This window comes from Heterocephalus glaber, unplaced genomic scaffold, assembly GCF_053883595.1.
Source record: "Heterocephalus glaber isolate CG9 unplaced genomic scaffold, H.glaber_assembly_v1.0 deba00001004, whole genome shotgun sequence".
In the NCBI taxonomy this organism is placed as follows: Eukaryota; Metazoa; Chordata; class Mammalia; order Rodentia; family Bathyergidae; genus Heterocephalus; species Heterocephalus glaber.
The window spans coordinates 8,826,641-8,842,922 of NW_028258179.1; the positions used below are offsets into that span (position 1 = coordinate 8,826,641).

At 44.2% G+C, this 16,282-nt stretch overlaps 1 protein-coding gene across 2 annotated transcripts; it reads left to right on the forward strand.

Annotated features, from left to right (window-relative positions):
* The first annotated feature begins 2,120 nt into the window (after positions 1-2,120).
* On the forward strand, positions 2,121-13,147 carry Cops8 (COP9 signalosome subunit 8). Of its 2 annotated transcripts, none has more exons than XR_015450606.1 (8): positions 2,121-2,307; positions 3,319-3,389; positions 4,921-4,969; positions 6,231-6,363; positions 9,020-9,127; positions 10,367-10,429; positions 11,127-11,404; positions 12,051-13,147. XR_015450606.1 is itself a non-coding variant. In XM_004868383.4 (8 exons), exons 1-8 carry the CDS (start codon positions 2,230-2,232, stop codon positions 12,128-12,130), a joined length of 630 nt encoding a protein of 209 aa, XP_004868440.1. In that variant the 5' UTR covers positions 2,121-2,229; the 3' UTR covers positions 12,131-13,147. The 2 variants fall into 2 exon arrangements, 1 of the variants encoding a protein (XP_004868440.1); XM_004868383.4 differs by having other exon boundaries at positions 11,357-11,404.
* Positions 13,148-16,282: the final 3,135 nt, after the last annotated feature.

Genomic DNA, 16,282 nt, shown 5'->3' on the forward strand with positions numbered 1-16,282 from the left:
CCTCTGCTTCTAACCTGTGATTGTGTCCAAAGCCTCACTGAGACTTTCTACTCAGAAAAGAGCTGCTAGGGCCGAGGATTTAGCTCAGTGGTTTCGCCGCCTGCTGCGCAAGCGCAAGGAACTGAGTTCAATCCCCCGTACAAAAAAAAAAAAAAAAAAAACAGAAAAGAGCTACTCACTTAGGTCTCCAACTCTCAGCGCCCCAAAACACCTGAAAAGCTTTGAAATAGATTTGTGCCTTTGAATGATCAAAGTGCTGGCCAGGGTTTCCACTGAATAATAGTCCACTGCCTAAAACAGTTCAGCATTGTTACTCTGTACTCCAACTTTAAAATCCTGCTCTTCAAATTTATATCCAGTGATCTTACAATCATGTTTCTATCAAGTGTTTCTCCCTCTTGATGAAATTTTTACTCCTTAATTCATCCAAACTATCTCCAGTTATGGTAGATAACCCCTTTCCAATGTAATGTTCCACATGATTCAGTCAACAAATACCAGAGATAACCAACTTCTAAAGAGAAAGGGTTTACTTTGGCTCATAGTTTGGGAAAACTCAGTCTGTGGTCAGTTGGACCCATTGCTTTCAGTAACCATGAGAGCATGATATATCACGTGCTGTACCATTGGAAGCCTGGATGGGAGGGGGGAGCGGCTGGCCTTAAATCTTCTGTCAGAAAACAAAAGAGAAGGGTAAGAAAGGGGCGAGGCTCCCAGATTTCCTTCAAGGGCAGCCCCTGTGACCAGCAGGCCTCCCACTCCTCAGCCCTTGAAAGTTTCTGTTATCCCCCAATATCACAAAGCTGGGGAGAAGGTTTTAACACACAGGCCGTTAGGGGACGTATATGATCCAAACTCTAGCATGTTGGGAATTTCTTGAGGAGTTTTTCTAGTGTTTTTATTTACATTCTGTCCAGAGCATTGATAAACAATCATTTCCAAATGGACATGTTGTTGATTACGCAGGAATAATCAGTGACAGGTACTGCCATCTTGAAATGCTTATTAATTTTATCTGGAACTTGTGTTTTGTAAGGGAGGTCCCTCAGAATAAGGGAGCATGAGCCTGAGCTGGGGAAATATGGGCCACATACATGTCCACTGCCATTCCTAGGGCTCACAACTTGCCGTGCGCACAGAGCTCCCTGTGGGCCCAAGGAGGGGGGACCAGCAAGACCCGGAGTAAGCAGAAGGTCAGCTTGTCACTTCCATAACTTGCCCCTACACCCTGAACTTGCTTTAAATGCAAGAAGGTAGTGGAGTTTCGGGAAACATCAAGGAAACTTGTCACATCCTTTCTTACCCACACTGCTCCATTTTCCTTTCAGCCTGTCTTTATTAGTCAAGTCTAAGATGCAGAGTATTGGTAGAACATGTGCATACAACTAGTGTCATAAAGACAGCTGAGTTCATTTTGTGCATTTCCATAGTTCTAATAAAAACAAAATGCATGCATGTGCAAGGTATGAATAGGGGTTATGGACTTCCTGTGCCTCCGATGAGCTCAATGCCTTATGGATATATTTAAAACTGGCCTTGTACAATATAAAGATGAAAGGTAAAATTCATCCATGATAATTTAAATTTTTAATTTTTCTTTCCTTAGAATAATATTAAATAACCTCTTTTTACATTATGGAAAGTTAGGAGAAAAACAGAAGGAAAAGGCTTTTCTTGTGTTCCTGGGTACTGAACTCAGGGCCTTCCCACTGAGCTACATCCCCAGCCCCCCTTTATGTTTAATTGGAGACTGGGTCTCATCAAGTCACTAAATAGACCGCACTAGAATGGTGTATTCCTCCTGCCTCAGCCTCTTGCTGGGGCCGGAGGCGGTGCTCGCTGTTTTAGAAAACACATCAAGACTCAAAGAAACACCTCACTGTGCCTCCGCTGCCACTGTTATTATTGAAAACGTATCGGTCTCACATTATCCAGGGTCACGGGCAGCCTCGTACCAGCTCCCAAACTGCAAAACGCGATCCTTCCGGACAGGCCCAACGCCACGCCGGAAGCCCGCGAGTCCTCCAGAGCACCGAGAGCGCAGTCCAGAGCGCCAACGCCCCTTTCCGGGCCACAGTGACGTCTCAGGACGCGCCGGAACTAATGGTGCGCCTGCGCGGCGGCGCTCACTGGCAAGGGTGGTTTCCTACGTCATCGCGGGCGCGACGCCCGGAGGGACAGTCTGGAGGCCGGCTGTCTGGAAGGTGCGCGGCGAGATCGGCCGGGAAGATGCCAGTGGCGGTGATGGCGGAAAGTGCCTTCAGTTTTAGAAAGTTGCTGGATCAGTGCGAGAACCAGGAGCTCGAGGTAGCCTTTCGCGTCGCGCTGGGAGAAACTTCGCAGTGCTCCCAGGCACGGGGCGGTGCCAGTTTCTAGGGTAACAGGAGCCGGGGAGCCTGGGGCGTGGAGCGCGCGCCCTGCTGGACCTGGAGGTGGGGAGCCTGGACCCCGAGGCCTGCTCAGACCGGGAAGGAAGGGTCCAGGCCGGCCTGCCCGAGCTCGCCTGCAGGTTTTTGTCGGTTTTAGTTTGTGAGCCCGAAGTTCTTGTGCATCTTTACCACCTACCAGTGTCCTCTATTTACTAGGCTTGACATTTACCTGGCCTGTGTCCGGGCCGGAGAAGGCAGAAATGTGGATTGTATTAAAAGGCTTGTGTGCAGCCAGACACCCCTGCCCCGTAGAGGACAAGAAAGAACCCTTTCTAGCTCAGAAAGTCCTTGTTAGTCTCTTAATGTTGTAATCAAGCGAGCTTGACGTTTGGTCTGTAATAAGATACCGGGAAAAGTATATTAGGCAGCTGTTAAAGTTTCTTAGACACTTAAGCATTGATTACGTTAGTATAGTTAGGGGAGACAGTGCTAGAAGCAGCAGCTCGCTAACAGACACTTCAGATTATTTCTAAATGAATTAAAATTGCACGAGGACAGAGATGTCTTTGTAATTCAGCCATGGTATTTTCCCATTATTTATGTAGAGACTTAGCATGCTTGATAAATAGGCAGAATCATAATGTTTTAGGAATCTGTTGAGAGTTTGTTTCCTAAAATAGTGAGATTATGTAAGTACAAATTTGAGAACTAGGAAAGGGACTTCATTTAAGTATTCTTGTATATATAATGAAATTGAGAGAAGGGAGATAAAATAACAGCCGATGACAGATCTAAATTTAGTATTCTAGGTTTTAGTGTTTGGTGTTTCTCTAAGCTGTTGGCTATATCTAAAATAGTATATAAGATGGGCTTTTTAAACTATCATTAAGAAAATATTTGTATGAACGAAAAGAGTAAATAGATTTTTCTCTTATTTTGGGCCTCCTAGGCTCCTGGAGGAGTTGCCACACCCCCAGTGTACGGTCAGCTACTGGCATTGTATTTGCTCCACAATGACATGTAAGTACCTTTTGTCTGATGCTCCAAGCAGCAGCTTCTCAGAGTTGTACAGAAATCATTGTAATTTGAAGTAGAGCACAAAGCATAGGCTCAATGAGCTGTTTTTTTATTGTGGTACCTATTATATCTATTTTCTGTTGAATCAAAATGAATTGTGATTACACTGTTACTTTAAAATATATTTGTTTTACATACACTTCTTTTAAGAATTTTAGTTTGACTGAGAGACTACAGTATTGGTATCTGTGAATCTTTTTTGTCACCTCAGTTTACTTATGATCAATAAATGAAAAGAAGCTGAAAGGGAAGACCGAGAAAGCCAAGAGGAATTCATTACCAACATGTGTGAGATTTCTTAGAATTTTTTTTTAAATTTCTATCCATGTTCCCTAAGGGAAATCCAGGAAACATAACTGTTAAAAGAATCTCCTATAGGTCTAGGACCTATGAATGACTCCTGATAAAATTTTGTTTTAAATTCTTACAAATCCTTTTTGATATCTTTTTAATATCTGCACTGATATTTATATTACACATGTATCAAAGATTGTTTCTTTTTTTGTAATCTCATTATCATGTTTGTTCCAGTCTCTTACAAACTCTCATGTTGGAAGTTTTAAGGGGTCTGTACTTACAGGGAAGAAAGGTCCTTCAAAGGGATGTTCAAAATACACAGTGAATGTTTACATTTACGAATTTATTACAGTAAAAGACACATTGCTATTTATCCCCTTCATTCTTATCCCTTTCTGAGGTAGTTCTGGAAAGTCTTTTTCACGACTATCTCTACAATGTTTTGCTAAAAATATGGTGACACCTGCTGCCTGTTGCCATCCAAGGGAAAGGCAGCTTGTAAAAGCATTGTGGCATGTCCTCATCCACCTGATTCATCGGGATCTGGCACCGTGCAACTTCTGGCTCTCCTCCAACATCAAAATGACCGTGAAAAAGAAACATTTTGAATCGGTTCAAGGCATCAAAGCAGCCGTGAGAGCACAGCTTCAGGCACTCACGGAAGAGGACTCCAGAGCTGCTTCAAAAAGTGGCAAGAGTGATGGGATAAGTGTGTTTGAAGCGAGGGCGAGGATTTCGACAGGGGAGTTCATGGCAGTGGGTCTTTTACTATAATATTTTTAATCTAATCATTCACTGTATTTTTTGGTCAGACCTCATTGTCAGGAAGTGCTAGTGTTTTCTAAGCACATACATTTGTTTTATGTATCTGAGCGAATTGTGTGGGCAGTTTGGTATAAATCTGTGTGTTTAATGTACCGTTGCCTTGATTTGGAATCTGAATCATTAATTTTAAGAATTCAGTAAAAATGGCAGAATGACTTTGATAAATATATATATTCCATGTTTTTTTACCCGGAAAACCACTTGAATTTTCCCAGAATAAACTCAGATAAAATTAAGTTTTACACTGTATCATAAATTGTATTTGATAGTATACTTCTACATGTTTGCATTGGGACCCAGTAATTTTAACTATTCATTTCTTTTCTAATTGACTGTTCTTTATATAAATTAGGAATAATGCAAGATATCTTTGGAAAAGGATACCGCCTGCTATAAAATCTGTAAGTTGTCTTTCAGTACATTTTTGGCTTTAATAATATAGTAACAGTCGCCAACAGGGCAGCCTCTCAAACATTTCTGTTTTCTGTGTGATAGAACTCATCATGACCAGCATTTACATCTTTAGATTTTCCTAGCTAGAAGTTTAAATCTCTGTGAGATGGTACAGAAATGTCTGCCCACCTCTTACTGATCACATTGCCTGAGACCTGTCTTAGAAGCTTGGGCTTCACCAGATCCTAGTTGAAGTGTAGGAGGGGCGGCAGTGGCAGAGTTGTGGTAATTCTCAACTGATCAGTCTCCTGTAATGGTACTTATTTTAAAACTGTAATGGTACTTATTTTTAAATATTATAGGAGTATTCTTGAAGTGAATATTCACAGCATTAAGATAGCTTTGCTAATTAGAATTTTAGATTTCTGTTTTGGATGGAAGATTAGATGCAATAACTAGAAAAGTTTCTTGCACAGTGGAATAAAGTACATGTTTAATTTCAAGTGATGATCTATTCCATTCCCTGATACTGGGTTTGGTAAGGTTAGAATATTCCTCAGCTTGATAAATAGTGATAGCCAAGCACAGTGGCACACAGCTATAGTCCCAGCCACTTGGGAGGCTGAGGCAGAAGGATCACAACTTTGAGGCCAGCCTGGGCAACTTAGACCCTCTCTCAAAGTAAAAAATTAAAGGGCTGGGAATGTAGCTCAGTGGTAGAGCGCCCATGGGTACAATCCCCAGTATTGCCAGAGAAGCAACAACAAAAACAGAACAGGGCTGGGGATTTAGTTCAGTGGTTCCGCTGCCTGCCTCGCAAGCATAAGGATCCAAGTTGGATCCTTGGTATCCAAAACAAAACAAACTGTCTACTTAGGCTGTGGTATATGCCATCTTAGATTGACTGTTGGTGTTAACCAGTTTGCTTTTTTGTCCTGGATGTACGTATTAGATATAAATGAGAAAAATAAATGTAACATCCTTAGAAACAACTGTTTAAGTTAAGCAGTCCCCGGCACAATTCTGAAATATTTTTAGACTACTTCCTCGTGCTTTGTTTTTGTAATAAAAACGTGTGTCAGATGTATAGATACTTTACATTACTATCTGCAGCATGTAAAAACTTTTGGTAGTAGATGAAATAACTGCCTCTCTTAGAAATGTTGAGTCATGTCCTTAATGATACAGCTGACAAGTTTTATTCTATCCACATAGAGTCATTGGTAATTGCAGAATGGATACCTTCAAAGGCAGTAACATTTATTGCAGGCAAATTCTGAACTTGGAGGAATTTGGTCAGTCGGACAGAGAATCTGGCAGAGAGATTTCCCTGGGATCTATACGACCATCAACGCCCACCAGTGGTCTGAGACAGTGCAGCCAATCATGGAAGCACTCAGAGGTAATATTTCTGTGTGGTCAAGAGTTACATTGGGCCACACCTGTTCCCTACATGCTGAAACGTTGAATAATTCTATGTGAGTTTTAACACATTCCTGCCAGCATGAACCACTGGAGGTCCAGGCATGACTGTCCCTTGCTACCCGATGGTCCTATTAGAAAATTGAAATGGCAGAAATGAAGAGAGGCTGGTGAAAGAACTGTTTCCTGTGCTGACACCAGCATGGCTGGGGCTGTGGCCATTCTCACCCCAGGCCCGCAGCCCAGATGAGGGCCGGGTGTGACTGGAGCGGCAGGGGCCGGCTGCCCGCAGGAGCTGGGGGTCCAGGCCAGCGGGAGTGAGGCAGGGAGGGCGGAGAGAACAAGTGTCCTGACCTGGGCTCCTGGCCACTGACCTCCCGGTGCAGCCCACCCACCAGCCAAGGAAGCCGCCCACAGTGCTGCTCTCTTGGCACCACCACCCCCCGCCCCCGTGCATCACAGCTTGGCTGGCAGAGAGGGTTGAGCACAGTGAGATGCCAGCCAGCTCTTCCTCTGTCCCCAGCACTGCCAGTGAGCGGTTCCCGGCAGGTGATAAGGCACAGAAGTATTTGTTGGGTGGCAGAGTTAGCATTCTGTCAGGGACTCTGTTTTCGAGGAGAATTGTTCCAGGGTACACAGACATTAGGTGGCAGGCTCCGTTGAGCCTGCCTTCCAGCATGGTATTGTTATGGGTTTCTCCCTGAGGTAACTGACCACACAGCCTGCGGGTCCCGAAGTGATGATCAGTCGCTCCTACCCCGTGGTTAAAAGCAGCCCGACTGCAGCAGCCTTTGCTGGTGCTGGGAATGCGGGGCTTCTTTTTTCCTTCCTTTGCCAGCCTGCTTCTGCCTCCCTGTATGTTCTCCTGTTTTCTGGTCGTAACGCTTTCTGCTTCTCTTTGCCCCTTCTGGTTCTCTCCACCTTTCTATTTCCCACTCTAGAAATCTGACCAGGATATTTGAACTAAAGTAAATGTGCTTAATATTGCAGGCTTGCCAGCTGAGTGTAGCTTATAATGTGCACTCTTACGTCCTTCTTCGTTGCTTCAGCTTCTCTCCGTGGACTGTCTCTAGCCTTCCATATGTGTGGGATGTTTTAGGGTCTGTTTAGCTAGGTTGTCTGCTGGGATGTGGAAGGAAGAGCAGATAATCATGGCTCACTGAGACCTGGAGGCTGTCAGGCTCAGCAGGAAGTGAAGGGAGTGTAAGTGCCCATGGTTTTTCAGGAGTATGTGGAAACAAAGCTGAAGACGGGTCATGCACCACTTTGGTCCTGCCACATCGTCAGCGATCCTGTGCTTGGCACACACCTCACTGGACATGTATGCCACAGGCATTAGAAGATGCTTGTCACATTGGAATTACAAACAGTGATGCCATTAATGTAGAGCAGGCAGAGCTTGTCGTGGATTTCAGTGCTGTAGGGAGTTCATAAACAGACCAAGGAATAATAGCACAGAGGAAGGGTGTCAAGCCATAGAGCAGGGAAAACCAAAAGCCCCCGGTGTGAAGGGGTGAAACCCTATGTACTCTTGCGTGTCTGGTATGGAAAGTACAGTCCAGGATATTTCCACAGCATGTTGGCACACCAGTAGAGAAGCCCTTGTGTTTCCAAAAGTGCACCTGACTGGAAGGTGGGCTGGCAGGGCCCAATGGAGCTGTCTCATGCCAGAAGTCACTTCATGTAGCTATGCAAGCTCCCAAATGCTGTTTGGAGGGAAGTGTCTGTGGCTGGTGGCTGGCAGCCTCTTAATTGGAATCGGCCATTCAGGGTTGGAATTTAGGATTTTGAGCCTAAATGAAGGTAAGAGTTTGATGCAGACTTGGGAAATGAGGGGGCATGCTCTAGTTTTACGTTCTGTAGCTCCCAGCTGTGATCCCATAGTAGAGACCTTCCTGAGGAGAGATAGATTTACTAATCCATTCTTCCCAGTGTTTGTAAGTGAAAGACAAAACTAAAAGAAAAACTATATCCCAATGCATAAATATGTTTGTATCGTTCACCTTTCTGTTGCTGGGACAAAAACCTGATGTGTACAGTTTAAAGGAGGAAATGTTTATTTTGGCTCACGGTTTCAGAGGTTTTAGTCCATGGGTAGCTAGCTCCATAGCAGAAACATGGTAGAAGGGCCTGGTGGGGCAGAGCTCATGTCTGCCAGGAAATAGAACATGGAAGAGTCATAGAGTAAGGGCCGTGGACCACGTATAAGGGAGTCCCCATGGTCACACCCCTGTGGCCACCCAGCCTCACCCAGAGAGAGGTATGCTGTACTGACCTCCCAGGCATCTCTCAAGCTAACCAAGTTGACAGTCAGGATTAACTAGCACTGTATTTAGGTGCTAGTATTTCTTAGAGTTGGAGTCTTACGTATATTAAACTGCTTTTTAACTTTGTAACTTTGATTGCTGTCTGATCTCAGAGGAAATGTAAGAAGTGTATTTCTTTTTTGTTAGCAGTATTTGAGCCTCTTACATGTTGGGCACATCCATGTGTCCATAAGCACAGACATCACTGAGCTGAGCTGAGCTGAGCTGAGCTGATCCAATCTTATAAAACAGTGTAAGTAACTGTTCTTAACGTGCCTGCTGTGTTGTGTCCCCACCTCTCCCTGTGCCAACCCTCCACCTCCACAAAAGATGCGACGAGGCGACGCGCCTTTGCCCTGGTCTCTCAAGCGTACACCTCCATCATCGCCGATGACTTTGCGGCCTTTGTTGGACTTCCTGTAGAAGAGGCTGTGAAAGGTACTTCTGGTTTCCTCTTTACCCACAAGGAGTCAAAGGAGAGGTGCAGATTGCAGGCTCACAGAGCCTTCTCGGGAGCTCTCTCGAGCAGATGTTTTAGGGATTCGGGTTGTGTTTGCCTTCAGGGAAGGTGGCTGCAGCATGCACTACGTACCATCCCCAGGGCTTTTGGACAGCAGGCACCTCCTGGTCAAGCACACGAGTGGTTCTGCAGCAGGCAGATGCGTGTTGTCTGAAATAAGCCTTCCTCCACCCCGCTGCTCCCACTCGCAGGCCTTACCCACCTTGGCCAGTGAGGGAAGTCTCATCCCACAGCCCTGCTTTGCCCGTTCTTTCTCCCCACTCCTTGCTCGCACCTCAGGAGCCCGCCCCTCTCACCGGCTCTAGAATATTGCTTACCTGGTTGTATTGTGTTAGGGTGATTGACATTTTGGTTCTCTAAAATGTGGGCGCTGTCCTGCACCACATCTTGTCCTTAAATTTCTAGGCCCGCACACAATTTTAGACACATGGGAGAACGGGGTGATTGAAGTTTCCTTTTGGGAGGTTGGGGATGAATCCAAGGCCTGGTGCATCTAAGGATTTTCTCTACCACTGAGCTACGGTCCCAGCCCTGAAACTGATAAGAAGTTGTACTGTTCCTTACTCCTACGTTTGTTTTGGCTCTTCTCTTAAAATTGACCCTCCCTTTATTTCTTATATATACCCAGAGCCCATATTCTCAGCAGAGTGGGTGTGAATCCTGGTCACAACTAATCCTCCATGCTAGCTGTGTGACCTAGGAAACATCACTGGATTTCCCAAACTTCTTTTTTCCACAACAATTACATGAAAGTTGTATGTCCCATTTCATAGTTACAGTGGTTATATAAAAGGATCACTATAAAAATACCCATCATCTTTGTTAGTACTGATGTAGTTATAAAAGGCATCGTATAAATTTTCCTTATGTCTGGTTTACTGAAACTGATTTATTGAATACTTTCTGGAAAACTCACCCTCTGTTAGTGATTATAGCAACCTGATAGAGTACAGCAAAGCTTTACCATGTTCAGAAATATTTCAAAAGTAAGTTTACATGTTCTCTGTCATATTCGCATGCTATCCTTGTACCTTTCTAGTACAGATCTCCCTGACAGGTTGAACTAAGCCTGTCACATCTCCCGTGTAAGTTATGTTGTGGAGATTGTGGAGCTTTTGTGTTTGTTATTCACCGTTCCGTGAAATCCACATTTCTAGGTATCTTAGAACAAGGATGGCAAGCGGACTCCACCACAAGAATGGTTCTACCCCGAAAGCCAGGTAGGGGGCGCTCTTTATCCATTGCTGTAGCACCTACTGCTTCAGGTTTTCAAGCCTTGCGTTTGAATAATTTGTTACTAAACAGTGGAAGTAACTCACATTTTAAATATATAGAATGTGGACCCTCAGGGCAAAATGCTCTCAGAAGTCACGTAGTTTTACTTTAGTCTCTAAAGGTGTATTTCTTCTATAAAAGACCTTGGTATGTTGGTGTTTTGTGGTCCTTATTACTACTTAATTTTTGCTGTGTGTTAATCTACCATCATTTTATTCATGGAGCCATTTCTTATCCTTAAGATCTAAACTACTGGCCTTTAAAGATTAAGTCTTCAGCTCTTCTCTACCCTTGTGCCGAGTCCTGCGGGCACTTTCCTGTGACTCACTTGCACAGGACTGACTGCTCTTGCCTTCCTTCAAGGCCCTATGCCCTGTGACTTGTTCCTGAGGTTTCAATTAAAATTCCTAGCCCCTCTATCTTTTCGGTTTTGGGGGAGTTGTTATTGTGGTGGTTTGAGATGTCTCACTGTGTGTGTCAGACCACCCTAGAGCTCAGAATCCTCCTGCTTCAGCCTCCTGAGTGCTGGGATTACAAGCATGTGGCTTAGCCCCCAACTTGTTCACCAGAGTGAGCCATGCCCCTTCCTGCTTGCTGGTTTTTCTGCCTCCTGCTTGCCATGAGTCCCTCTTTTGCCCACAGCGCCCACACCCATAGCCTCTGCGAGACAATCCTCCTCTGTGTGATGCCGCCGTGCTCAGCCCTGTGAGGATGCAGAGAGCAGCAGGACATGGCCCAGGCCACTGTGGACGCCGAGGGAGGGCCACTCATCCCACAGGCAATAGAGTTAGATGGCTGTGAACGTGCATCACAAGAGAACATGCTGAACGGTCTTGCCGAAGACTTACGTAATTTGTGCTCTTTTGTTTTAGTTGCAGGGGCTCTGGACGTTTCCTTTAACAGAATTATTCCCTTATCAGGTATATATTTTCACTTTTAAAATGTGACATTGTTTCTCCTGTGTGTATCGTAAGTTTAGAGTCATAGGTCCAGTTACAAGCTAGAAGCCGTGGGCTGACCCATAGGCCACCTGACGGCAGCTCTCCAGCACCTGTGTGCCATCGTGCAGGGCCCTGCCAGAACCTGTGCCCCTGTTTAACGGCAGGCATCCTGAGGCTGGCACAACGTTGGTAACAACGCCAGCATGTGACCTCCGAGGATGCGTTCTCATGTTGGTTTTTCCACTGGTGGTGTAGGTGTAGCATTCTCCACACGGAGGCACTCGGGGCTTACTCCTTGGATTAAATGTCCCAAGGTCAGGACCTTCCCAAGAAGAGCCATTATCTCCTAAAGGAGCCTTTTCCCATTAAATGTGTTTTGAACTGTAATAGAGAGTACTCCACTGACAGTGTCAGGCGTGCTTTGCGTGCACTTAGAGAAAACCATGCTCCTAAAAGTGCAGACTATTTGTGTGTTTCAAAGATGCCCAGGAGATACGAAGTTTGTCTGAAATCAGGTAATTCTAAGAAATTACCTTGTTAAAATCAAAGGCATTGAGGAGGTGGGTGACAGGACAAAGCCTTGTAGTGGTGGTGTCTTAACTTGAACTCTCTGTTTCACCTGCAGAGCCCGCCCCAGTTCCACCGATCCCCAATGAGCAGCAGTTAGCTAGGCTCACCGATTACGTGGCTTTCCTTGAGAACTGACTTATCGTTGAGTTCAAGATCCACCTTCAGAATCCTGTACACTGACAAATAGAGAAATGTAAAATTTTTATTTTCAATTTACTGGATGGATTAAACACCTCGGCATTCCTTACGGAATATGTGATAAAATACATATATAATATAAAGTATATTATATATATTTTATCCTTAAGCATTATGCTGAATAGTGAGGCAGTTCTCATTTTGTAATATATAACGATTTGGCTGGTGCTGTCAGTACTACGCAGCTAGTTTGTATTCCCAGGTGACTTAGGAATAAGTCTCCTGCCCCAGTGCACACCGCACTCCCATCTACACCGGAGTGGCTGGCGGTAGTGCTGCCTCTGGGTCTGGAGGAGGACTGTCCCCAGGGCAGCACCCTAATTGCTGGGAGTGTGATCAGCCCTTGGGAGAATAGGCTCTTATCCCTGGCTCCTGAGAATCACTGAGGTAGAGTACTAAAATGTAGCTGAGGAGCAAATAAACACTTCCTGAGTAAACCAGTTTGTCACCATTACAGTTTTCCAGTAGTATGAGTATATCCATTGCTAGCAGAGGAGGGCTTGCTGTGCAAGTGCAGCTTAGGGTTTTGATGAGAGGTGTGAAGTTCTACTATCCTGTCTCTGAGGAAAGGACAAGTTAGGTGTGGAATGCATTATGTGGGGAAAGACGCTTTTGAGAAAAGTGATATACTCTGTACAGCTCCCCTGCCACCTGTTGATTGCCTCTATTTTCCTTCGTTTCAAGTTCTACCCTTTGAAGAAGTGCTGAACAAGTCTTCATTCTTTGTGTGACAGCCCTCTGAATGTTTGAAGTGACTGTATTTTCAGATTAAAATACCCCTTAGATCATTTATTCTGCATTTGTTCAATAAATATTTAATTGAATTTTTGAACTATCATCTGAGGTGGTTTCTAGAAATTTCGCTGTCTTGGTGTTTCTATGGACACATTCTCGTTTGTCTCCACCTCTCAGAATAAGAATTTCTTAATCAAATAAAAATGACCTGTATTATGAGTTTGGGTAGTGATACAGAGTTTGTTTTTGTTCACTTTATTGGCTGTTGTCCGTTTTTTTTAACATATATGGAAATATCTTTTCAGTGTCCACTTTATTTAAATCTGATAAGTAATATTGTTTAAACTTATTTTATAAATGAAGAAATGGAAATTTAAGAAGCCAGGAGGTCAGTAGCAAGAGTGGCGATGGGAGTTTGTAACTTCCGTGTATTAAGAACAAATTGAATGCCTGCCTGGCAGATTAGGGTCAGCCCAAATGTTCAGTGAAGGGAGTGTTTGAACAAGACAGTTTTTGTGTCAGGTACTCTGACTGTCAAAGGAGTGAAGATCACCAGAAGCTCACATGGAGAGACCTCCTGAGTGAAAACAAATCACAAGTCGCTCATGTAGTGACTGCGGGGAACAGAGGGAGAGTGATCGCAGTTGTGGATGCAGACACGTCTGTTTCTATTTCAGCAGCAACAGCTGAAGGATAAACCAAAGACAAAAATGGTTCTGTAGAGAGAAAGAAGACAGTGCACTACATAGAGAAGAAGGAAGTCTTGACTACTGAATATGGTTTTGTGGTTAATTTTACAAAATAATCTTGCGTTACATTAAAAGTACGTTCTAGACTAAAATTAGTAATTATGTAGCATTTTTAGAAGTGAGTAATCTTAAATTTGACCTTGAGACTTATGATTTACTTTTTTTTTGTAAACACTAAATATTTCTTAACCTATCCAACTGAAAATGCCTAATTCTAATTCAGAAGTAACAAGCACCACTAGTACTAATTGTGGTGCCTAAATTCCATTTTTACCTAAAAGGAATAAGAAATTATTTGCACAATTGCAAATACTTGGTCCAGGGCTACAAGGTGATGTAGTTCATCCCAGATCAAGGAAGCTTTCAAAGACCCAGGCTTCTGTCAAAAGGTGGTAGAGAAGCCAACTTGGAAGGGCTCTCACTGGCCAAAAATGAGACAGTTTGGGCATGAAAAATTAAATGATTTTTATCTTTTTAACTACACCGAAATAGCCTCATGATTGTACCAGAAGCGGAGGATGAGTGCTTCATTTCACTTCTTACATACTTGTTGGGCTTTGGAGCAACAGGTTGATACACCAGCAATCTCCAAAGCAACAAAAGAACCCTAGAAGATGATCACATATGATGGAAAACTCTTTATGGAAGAATTTCATCTAATAAGATGGAAAATAGCACTTTGAAACGCACCTAGGAAACAAGCTCCAAGACCATGGAGACAAAATGGAATTGAATATAAAATGTGTCCAACATAACCATCAGCCCCTCTTGTGCCCTGGCTGTTTCTGAAGCAAGCAGCTGCCTGCCAGTGTAGACAGCCTGCACCCTGCTGCAGGTCCGTTGCATTGTGTGGAGACACTTGGCTGCACCTGGGGCAGTTGTCAGCCAGGCACCCAGATGCGGGTCATGGCAGTGCCCTCCCCACTAGCCCAGGTCCCGGCCAGCTGTAGAAACCTGGGCCGGGGAGCGGGGATGCTCCTGCCTCAGAGGAGAGATGGCGGTGGTGGAACGTGCCTGAAGCTTCTGCTCCTAGGTTGAAGTACTTTGAGGCTCACAGTTGTGCCAAGAGCTACAGAAGATGAGTTCTTGGGCTGGGGATTTAGCTCAGTGGTTTCCCTGCCTGCTGCGCAAGCGCAGGGACCCGAGTTCGATCCCCAGTACCAAAAAAAAAAAAGATGAATTCTTACAATAATCCCTTAAAAGGCGTTAGCCTTTAGAGCATCAAGGGGTAGAGAAGCTGAGATTGAGAGGATGGAACTACAGAGAAATCACCGGCAGCAGTCCTGTCAGGGGCACGTGCTAGTTCTGTGTAGCAAGAGCAAGGCTTAGGCCGGACATCATTCCATGCTGCAAATCTAGCAGCCCGTGGGGTTTGGGCACCTTTAGGGGTCAGGGTGACAAACAGGAACCTGACAGGGCTAAACTGCCTGCGGTTTGTCCTGCAAGACACCTGGGGACCTCAAGCTGCTTGGGGTAGGAGGCTAGAACTCCATAGACTTTGAGAAACATCCTGGTTTTCCTCCCATTTTGTTGTGCCTAGGGCTCCTTTAAACACAAAAAGCTGGAGGTTGTGGATGCCTCTAAGTGTGAACCAGAGGTAGAACATAGTAAAACTGCAACTGGAAAGCAGTTGAGTATAAAATATTCTCACTGAAACAGCAGAGTGGAACTTAATGGGAGAGAATGTTAGAGACGTGATATACAGCACTGATCTGTCGTCTCTTCGTTGGAATCCAAGGGGGCAAGAGAAAATAAGAAAAGAAGTACTAGGAAATACTGAACCAGAATTTTCCAAAACTGGTGAACACCCTGAGAATGTAAATGCAAAGAAAATCACACCTGTATTCATAGAAAAACTACTGAAAACCCACGACAGAATTCATTAAAAGCACAGGGCAGGCTGTGGGACATTCTTGTCCATCAGGAATAAAGCCAATGAAATGGCATCTGTAGTGTTGAAAGAACAAAAATTCTACCTCCCACCTCCAGAGGTTCGCTTCTGATTTTCCTGGGTTGTTATGTTTAAAAGTTGGAGGGGATGGAGATGTAGCTCTGGTTCTGCTGCCTGCCTCACAAACACAAAAAAAAAAAGAAAGAAAGTTGGAGAAAAATGCTACTGCAGCTTTGGTAATATTAAACAAAGTAGACTTCAAGGCGTGACAATTTTAGACATGGAAAAGTGTTGGGGTCTCCTTGGTGGAAGACTGGAACCTGAAGACAGTATCCGACAAAACTTATAAAAAGAGCACGGGGAACCAGAGCTCCATGAGGAATTAAGGCCAGGTTTATTGTTAATATTCTTCTTTTATACATTTTCCAGCAGGATACGTCAATTGTTAACAATTTACAGTGCTAGTCAACTAACCACCAGTTATATCTGAGTACAGAAACATCTAAAGAACCATCTGTGTTCCTTTAATCTTCTTTAATCTTATGCATCTTATCTAAATCATCTTGGTTACTTAAAGCTTCTAAAGGATTAACTACCCTTTATCTACTCTTATGCCAAGCAAATGTTTGACAGTCTCAAGGGACCGCAGCAGAACGAACACTGGGAGTAACAAACAGCCTTCTGAAGTTATCTTTAACTTCTCTACCTGGGCCT